The sequence below is a fragment of the Erythranthe guttata genome, chromosome 6 (genome assembly GCF_056151865.1).
Source record: "Erythranthe guttata isolate IM_541 chromosome 6, IM_541, whole genome shotgun sequence".
In the NCBI taxonomy this organism is placed as follows: domain Eukaryota; kingdom Viridiplantae; phylum Streptophyta; class Magnoliopsida; order Lamiales; family Phrymaceae; genus Erythranthe; species Erythranthe guttata.
Genome location: NC_142538.1, coordinates 12,135,191 through 12,144,077, shown reverse-complemented (window position 1 = coordinate 12,144,077; position 8,887 = coordinate 12,135,191). Strand labels below are relative to the sequence as shown.

The following is an 8,887-nucleotide window of genomic DNA, read 5'->3' as shown; positions in this document are numbered from 1 at the left end:
TTTGCAAAATATATTTTTTGAATGGGAAGAAGCCCACTTTGATATACTCAGGTTCATAAGATTAATACCTTAATATAAGTACATTTGGGATGAATTTAATTTATAGTTAAAAAATTAAGATAGAGATATTGTTGATGTAAATAGAGAAAAAATTATAGGGGAAACTATAGGGAACTCCTAAACCAATTTTATTAGACTTAGAGGGTGTTTGGCTAAGCTTATAAGATGTTAAAAGGAACTTATAAGATGTTTTAGAGCTTATAAGCTCTTCCAAAGTGTTTGGTAAATATTTAAGAAAAGATCTTATTTTTTTTTAAAATAAGCTGTTGGAGAGTAAATAAGGTCTTTTTAAAAAAATACCTCTACCCCACTTTTTTATTTAAGATCTTATAATGAGTAAAAATAGGAAATAAACTCATTATCCAAACACTCTAAAAATTAATCCTAAAAATAAGATGTAACAGCTTATCAGCTCTTAAAACATCTTATCAGACGTAAGAGCTTATCAGCTGTTTAAAATAAGCTTACGCTTTTTATGTGCTTAAACCGTACCCCCTTAATTTGTATTGATCGAGTAAGTATGTCGACTAATTTATTGTACTCTTTGTCTCGAAAAATTTAGTTGAGTCATCTACTAATATTGTTGGCATTTGTAATTGTTCTTCTTCAAAATTTTATTCGATCATATCAGCTGATCATATCAGTCAACTAAATATAATAGTCGACTAAGTTGGTCGCCTAATTTGTTGTTATAGATCTCTATCGAAAAATTGGAAGGAGTTTGGCTAAGCTTATACAATCTTATAAAATTTTAAAAACTGTTTGATAATTTTTTTTTATAATAGATCTCTAAAATAAAAAAAAATAAGCAATTTGAGAGCTGATAAGATCCTATATAAAAAAACCTAGTAATCGGTTCTTAAAACAACTTATTAGTACAATATGTTGAAAAACAATTCATGATCTATAAATCTCTTCTTATAGAACATAATTCTACCTCAAGCTTCTACCAATTTCATGTTGTTTGTATTGATGATAAATTCTCTCATCCAAATTCAAAAGATTCGATCTATTTATTTTTTCCACAACTCGAGTTCCCCCCCTATTTTTCTTCTATTTGCAACCTTTTGAGCTTCATGTATAGGCGTCAAATATTTGCAATCCCAAATCTTCTAAGGGCAAGACATTATTTGGTGAAAGACCGTAATATAAATAAACTTACTAAGAACAAGATTGAAAATTACGAATATAACCCCAATATTGATTTTGATATTATTCATTCAAGTTAGACCTAATTACTATTGCAAGACCAAAAAAAAAAAAGAAATTGAGAAACGAGAGCGATCGCTCTAGAGGGAGAAGAGAAGAATACAAGGTGAGAAGAACTGTCGCGGCCCATCCGCCGCCGAAGGACCACCGCCTAGTAGGATTACGATTAGTGGTTAGTAATAGTATTAGGATTATGATTACTATTAGTAGTAGTGTTAGTATTAATATTAGTAGTAGTAATATGTGGTATGCTTCCTTTCATGTTCAACACATCGTTTTGTCAAGGTAGTGGCGTATACATCTCATCTATTTTGCAATACTTATAAGTTGTATTGTTGTTTGCATCACTAACTGAACGCCATTAGTGATAAACATGCAGGTTATTGGAATCTCTATTATGTTACTTCTCTACTATCGTGTTTGTTGTTAAGTCTATTATTTTGCAGAAGATTCACATGGTGTAGTAGATTTGATTGCATTCAATGAAATAGAGTTATACCATATGTTTTAAGTGATTTCACTTACTCTTCATATCGCGTTTTGCGCGCTTCGCGTTTTCTTATATTTAATTGAGTCTCATATGTTACAACTCTGAATTAAGAAATAAAATTTATGTTTTTTTTTTATTTCCTTTTATTTTGTTTTACGTGAATTGGTGTTGCTATTAAGAGATAGTCGTTTATATATTATTATTTTTCTCATTATAGAACTGACCTACGGGTGAAATACTAGTTTTAAACGAAAATTAAATCCATAGACTATAATTGAAAAAAAAATTAGACACCTATTACTAGGAAGACGGAATTTAGCGACCACCTAATTGATCCATCCTAAAAAGAACCGGTTTGACTAGTTTGAGCGGGTCAGAGTGCTAGTAGTCGACATAAAATGGAAAATCAAAGCCAATGGCATTCTCGTGAATAATCGTAATTGGCGCTGGCATTAATGAGATTGCCTGATCTCTCTCACACCATTGGGCATTGGCCATAGAACTCATTCTCCCCAAACCAAACCCATTTTCTCTCTTTCTTTCTTTCGATTGAACAGAAGAAACCCCCTTCTTCTTCCTCTGACCTTGGATCGAAATCTCAAATCAAATTACTAAACCCTAATTCCAGCACTTGAACGCACGCTTGTGTTGAAGAAAAATGGGGGATGTGGCTGATAAATTGGCGTATTTTCAAGCAATTACAGGTCTCGAAGACGCCGATTTGTGCTCTGAAATTCTCTCCGCTCACAATTGGGACCTCGAATTAGCCATCTCTTCTATCACCACCGACGCGAACCACCACCACCCTTCCTCCTCCTCCTCCGCCGCCGCCAACACCTCCGGAATTAACACGAGGACAAATCAAGAAATTCATGATGTAGGGCTCGTCTTACCCCCAAACGTCAACAATCAAACCCCAGGTCTCGCTTGGAAATTAATAACCCTCCCCTTCTCCATCATCTCCACTAGCCTAGGGTTAATTTCTGGGGTAATTGGATTTGGTATGTGGGCGGCAGGCGGCGCTTTGTCGTATTCCCTTAGCGTAGTTGGCCTGAATAGCCAGGCGAGGTCTGGTACCACACCTTTGGTCTCGGTGTCACAGTCAGCAGCCGAGGCAGTCGATTTTGTGTCTAGTTTTCAGAGGGATTATGGAACTTTGGGGCCTAATTTTCTTACCGAGGGTTTCATGGACGTATTGCAGAGGTCTCGACAGGAATATAAGCTGATGTTTGTTTACTTGCATTCACCAGAGCATCCCGATACTTCGGGTTTTTGTGTACGGACTTTGTGTAGTGAGATGCTGGCGTCGTTCTTGAACGAGAATTTTGTGGCATGGGGTGGGAGTGTTAAGGCTAGTGAAGGGTTTAAGATGAGTAATAGTTTGAAGGCATCGAGATTTCCCTTCTGTGCTGTTGTTATGGCTGCAACGAACCAGCGGATCGCATTGCTGCAACAGGTATAAGTTATTCTATTATCTTGTTCACTAGCTATGTCGTTTGTTACTCTGTATTACTGCACAGTCTGCACTAATATGGGTTGAAGTAAAAAATGGTGGGCTAGTAGTAAAGAGAAGTCCGGATATTCTGTTTCCATGTACTACTGTGAATAACAAGCTACAGGAACAGCTGCATTTTTTTAGTGAGAAGTTATGTTGCTACTAAATGTTTGAAGTTCAATGAATATTGGTGTTTGGGTATTTTCTTTAGAGTGACTACTGACAAGAGTTTTATCTTCTCAATCCCGTGCCTTCATATTTAACGAGAGCTGGTTTAATCATCTTGCAAGTGTCATCAATATGTGTTCACTAGGTACTGCAACTATACCTATAGTTTATATGTGTCACATGCAAGTTTTTCCTTTATTTTGAGGGACTTGTATAAAATATTTAGATTGCGGCTTTATCCTTAGTTAGCTTTGACTCCCCTATTTGAGCTATTTGGAAGATCGGACGTAAACGATGCTCTTTTGGTTTGTATTGGTGTGAAAGATAAAACTATTTCAGTGGCAGCTCCTGCTTCACCTTGGATTATGTCTCGTCCTTCTTTTAAAGTGTGTAAAGATGAGGTCCTGTGTGAAGATGCTTCCAGGATCTTATTGAAAGAGAGAGAGAGATTGGCTTAGGGGAATTTGTTACAGAGAGGAATATCTTATTTCCACTATTCAGGGAAATTTGGATCTGTGGTTCTCGTCGTTTCTGATGTTGCAGCTCTGGTATTAAGATGAGTATTTGGAATAGCTTGAGTATCCTATAATCTAAATTATGTCTAAAAAACTCTGCAAACTGCAAAAAAGGCCTTGTAAATCTTCAGTTCCTTGGATGGAAGCTGATTTTTTCTAACTTAGCTCCAAAGAGAATGTCTGCTCTTAGAGTGCCTTATGTGTGGTGAAATATTTTGTTCTAAACAAACCTTGATTCTCTAATAGGCTGTCTGTTAAGGTGCCATTTATATATGAAGAACTATATGCTTCTATCTTTTGTTTAAATTTTACTTCCATATTTTACTGCCCCAGGAGTCAATGAATTGGCTTGTAAATGCTGTTGGTGTTGTGATTATAAACTGTTAACAGGATATAGCTTTAGTTACTTTTTTGTGGCAAAATTCTTGGGTGTATATCTTTGCATGACTTGGCTAGTTCATCTAGACTTCTATTTATTTAGGGTACAGTCTTGTTTTGTGAACCACAGAACATTTATGCTAATCGGATGATTTATAGATCGATCACGTTTGCTTAAGTTTATGATAGTAACTGTGAAAAATGGTTAACAGATTGGAGAATTAATGGAAGGGAAGGCATGAAAAAGACTTTTAACTGAAGTGAGTCTGGATTTTGTGGGATCTCTTTGTTGGATACTCGTGAATAGATTTTGGTTAGGCAAACTGTTGAAATAGAGCAATGTGCTTTTACATGGTGGATCATAGAGTTTGTTCTTCTAGTTACCCTTCAAAAATTTACAAAGAGCTAGAAAGAAATACACCATGACTTATCTCAATAGTTCCTTCTACATTCCATGTATGTTAGCTTTTTGTATAGATTTTTTATGCAGTATATCTTCCAGAAAACACTTTGTTATCTGGCACCATTACCTCATATTTGTACTCTCACTTATTATATTTATTCTTTTTTATTTTTTTTTGGGGGGGGGGGGGGGGGGGTATATCTGGATCCTTGTACAGTGAATTCTGCAAGAGATCATTTTTCAGGTACTAGTATTTGTACTATTTAAGGTCATTTAGTTTCTGCACATTTCTCCTCTGACTTTTTTACTTCATTTCTTTTTTTCCCTGGGTGGGACCTCCCTTTTGCTGTACTTCTCTGATTTTATTGATGGGCGAAATGAATCGATTTATTTTAACATGATTCTGTTCTTTTTCATTTTTTAAGTATGATAGATCTTTCACTCGATGAATGTTTCTACTTTCTATATTATGGATTGTTGCATAGATAAAGAGAAGATTGTTTGTGATGTCTTTTAATCTGTTTGTTTTCCTTAATTGCCTTATGAGGTCTATTCTATCTTTATCTTTTCCAGTTGGCCTTATTGGTGTTTTTTTATTTAATATAACAGCTTTCTGTTTAATGCTGTAATTAGTTGCTGAAAAGTATAAATGGTTGATTAAAAGAAAATATTCTTTTTTTCTGGCTGATGTGTCATTTGTTTGAGAGGGAATTAACTAAAATTATATTATTTGCACTGACTTGCTGCCAAATTCAGTTCTGCCCTTTCATTTTGTTTCAGAATGGTGCATCAAGGTTTGAATTTGAAAAGCAGTCCAGTTGTCTTGTTTCCATATTATTCAATAGCATTAGTGAAATATGCAGGTGTGTTTTATTCCAAAACTTTTAACTAACTGAAACTAAAAGATCTAATGAATAAACTCTGGACGAGAATGTTATTTCTTCATGCACTTTGTCAAGAAAAAAAACTGAATGAAAAGTGGAGATGTACCGAAGGACTTTAACCTTAACTAACATTATCGATCTTCCATGTTGAGTTTCATTCTACAATTTATTGTGATGTTACTTTGATGTCATTAACAAACTGGACGTTAAGTTAATACTCTGTTACTGTGGTTTGACTGCAATTTAATTGTTCAGGTTGAAGGACCAAAATCCGCAGAGGAAATGGTAAGAATATTGCAGAGAGTGCTTGAAGAAAGTGCTCCTGTTCTTGTTACAGCGAGGATTGAAGCTGAAGAAAGAAGAACCAATATGCGACTGAGAGAGGAACAAGATGCTGCTTATCGAGCAGCACTTGAGGCTGATCAAGTATGCTATTATTCACTATATATAATAAATAATGTTGCCATTATTTGTGATGATGTCAACTTGAAATTTTGTTTCAATGGTTGTGTAAAAGGCTCGGGAGCGGCAGTTGAAAGAAGAGCAGGAGCGGTTGGAAAATGAAGCTGCTGAAGCAGAGAGGAAAAGAAAGGAGGAAGAAGAGGCTCTCGAAAGAGCAGCCCAAGAAGCTGCTCAGAGAGAAGCTGCGTTACTTAAGTTGCGTGAGGAGAAAGCTTTGTCATTAGGTGCTGAACCCGACAAAGCCTCTGATGTTACTCAAGTAAGCCCCCCACCCCCACTTTCTCCATTCTTTTCTCTAATCTATTTAATTTCAAGTTATAATAACACAACGAATATTCAGGTATTGGTTCGTTTTCCATCTGGAGATCGCAAAGGGAGGAGATTTCACTGTACAGCAACAATACAATCTCTGTATGACTACGTTGATTCATTAGGTTGCTTAGAAGTGGATGGATACAGCCTCGTCTCCAACTTTCCTCGCACTGTTTATGGCCAAGACAAATTCTCTTTGTCCCTTTTAGAAGCAGGATTACATCCACAAGCCAGCCTTTTTGTGGAGCTCAAGTAATCAATCAGAAGATTGATCGAACCAGGATCACGAGAGCTTGTAGTATATCAAACTTGCTTTTTTAAACATGCCTTCCTCTAGTTATCATACAATTTAGCAATTCCTGCTTGTGAGAGATACACTGTATTGGCCTTGTTTCCTAGTTTAATTTGCAAATCATAAGTGCAGCTAAGACCTAGATCGAATAAATATGTTCAATTAATATACTTCTTACTGAGAAAACCATGTTAAACTGCATGTATGTTCTTTAACAGAGGTGCTGATGTTGCATCTTATGGGGGTTCATTTGGCTAATGAATATTTTTTTTTTGATCTTTTTTTTTCTTTCAGAAATGTGCATGATCGGACATTTTACCATCTAATTATGGTACAATCGAGAAAAAAAATATGCGGGCATTATCGGACGACATTTTACCATTTCTAGCTGCTACACTACACCCACTTGTCCATTGCAGAACACAGAAAGTAACTATTAGATTGCATTTAAATTTGAGGAGTGGAAGTCCAAATCAAATTAAAATTAAATTCCAGAATGCAGTCATTTGCATCGAAAAGATTAAAATAAATTGATTCTTACACCGATTAGTAAATTATTATCCATTTTCAACAAAGCAAAACGAATGTCAGGCGAGCGAGGATGAAATAAAGAAGCAAGTTTAGTGAATTCTCATCGATCAAGAAAGCCTTTGCCGCTTCTGGGGTGGCTTGTCACCCAAATCAGAATCTTGATTAACACCATCAAGTTGTTGTTGTTGTTGATAGCCATGGAAGAAAGCTATGTTCTCTACTTTGACCTTGATGACATCATCACGTACCCCAATATCAGTAGCGTACCTATTTAACGAATACGTTGCAGCTGCCGCAGTCACAACAACAACCGGACTTGGAATAAGCAAACGGAGCGGCAAACAAAGTATCGCAGCCAAAGGAGCACCTACAACCGACGAGGCTTGACCACTTCCTCCCACAGCTTCTTCCTTTTCACTTCGAACGAGATACCCCGTTTTACAATACAAAGCAAAATCCTCACAATTATTTGCAAACAAATCGTAATTCCCAAACCCATTGTGAAGCAAGTACATAGCCCTGTGAGTTACGGAATCCGGAGAATCTGAAATAGCAGTAGTGCAAGTGCCACCTCTGAACTTGGCAATAAAAGATAAACGGCTAACTCCATACTCAAAACGGGACAACAATCCGTTTCCGAGAAAGCAATTCAAACAAGACATAACTACTCCTCCACTCGTTTGCTTTCTAAAACCGCAGTCTGGAATATCTAGACAGGCTATTGTTGGGATATTCGAAAACGACGATGTCAACCATTGGGAGGTCGAGTGAGGAGACGAACTCAAGTGTTGGTCCTGAGTGAAATGCACCACTTTGTTTCCACCCACGTAAATGCCTAGTTGAATAATAAGAACAATTGTCAAGTGAAAAACTCATATCAAAGCTTATTAGCAGATACAAATACAATACCAAACTTATAGTAATTATGAAAAAACACAGCAAATGATGCTGCATTGTCCAGAAATTGGTTGTAATTGGCATACAATTCCAATTCATCAGTTGATTTAATTTAGGGCTATTTGATTAGGAATGCTAAAAATCCGTGACAGAATCATCATTATCATAATCAGATGTTAAAATTGAGAATAATAAACATTAATTAATTAATTAAAAAAGAAGAAGAAGAAGAAGAAGGAATGGAAGAAAGAAAACCATGATGAGAGTAAGCGAAACCAGTCCTCCAAGTGTAGATGTGATCCCCAGTTACTAAATCGCTTCTTTCTACTCCATTGTTATTGTTCTGATTTGATGAACAAGGCTACTTACTGCTTTCTCCGCCACATCTGGGAACACTAAAACCAGAAAATGGTCAAACTTAGAATTGATGTTTTGTTGGGATACAAGTTTCAAAATTAAAATCGATTCTATTTTTTTAAATTAAAGTTTCGACGACCTTATTCCTTAATTTGATTTTCTTACGCATTTGAAATAAATACTAATAGAGTACCTTGGTCAAAATAAATAAGTACTATGTACAAGAAAAAAAAAAAAAAAAAGTATTGATGTTTTGTTAAGATGAAAGTTTCAAAATTAAAATGGTTGCGGCTATATATAATACTATTTTCACTTGTGTAACGCTACATTAAAGGAAGATTTCAAAATATTCTATTTTATTAAGATGAAACGATAAATATACATAGGAGTGAAAGTCAGATGGATTGAATCGGAATTAGCCTTTTTCGGAAAAT

The 8,887-nt window shown here is 35.7% G+C and overlaps 1 protein-coding gene and 1 non-coding gene across 2 annotated transcripts; one reads left to right on the top strand and one right to left on the bottom strand.

Moving 5' to 3' along the window:
• Nucleotides 1-2,185: 2,185 nt before the first annotated feature.
• Nucleotides 2,186-6,949, top strand: LOC105951168 (UBX domain-containing protein). The gene is made up of 4 exons (XM_012974558.2): nucleotides 2,186-3,215; nucleotides 5,858-6,028; nucleotides 6,120-6,323; nucleotides 6,405-6,949. Exons 1-4 carry the CDS (start codon nucleotides 2,418-2,420, stop codon nucleotides 6,630-6,632), a joined length of 1,401 nt encoding a protein of 466 aa, XP_012830012.2. The 5' UTR covers nucleotides 2,186-2,417; the 3' UTR covers nucleotides 6,633-6,949.
• Nucleotides 6,950-7,129: 180 nt separating this feature from the next.
• On the bottom strand, nucleotides 7,130-8,538 carry LOC105951218 (protein LEAD-SENSITIVE 1). The gene is made up of 2 exons (XR_016031834.1): nucleotides 8,352-8,538; nucleotides 7,130-8,034 (listed from the first exon to the last, which is right to left on the bottom strand). It is a non-coding gene; the product is annotated as a protein LEAD-SENSITIVE 1 (transcript).
• Nucleotides 8,539-8,887: the final 349 nt, after the last annotated feature.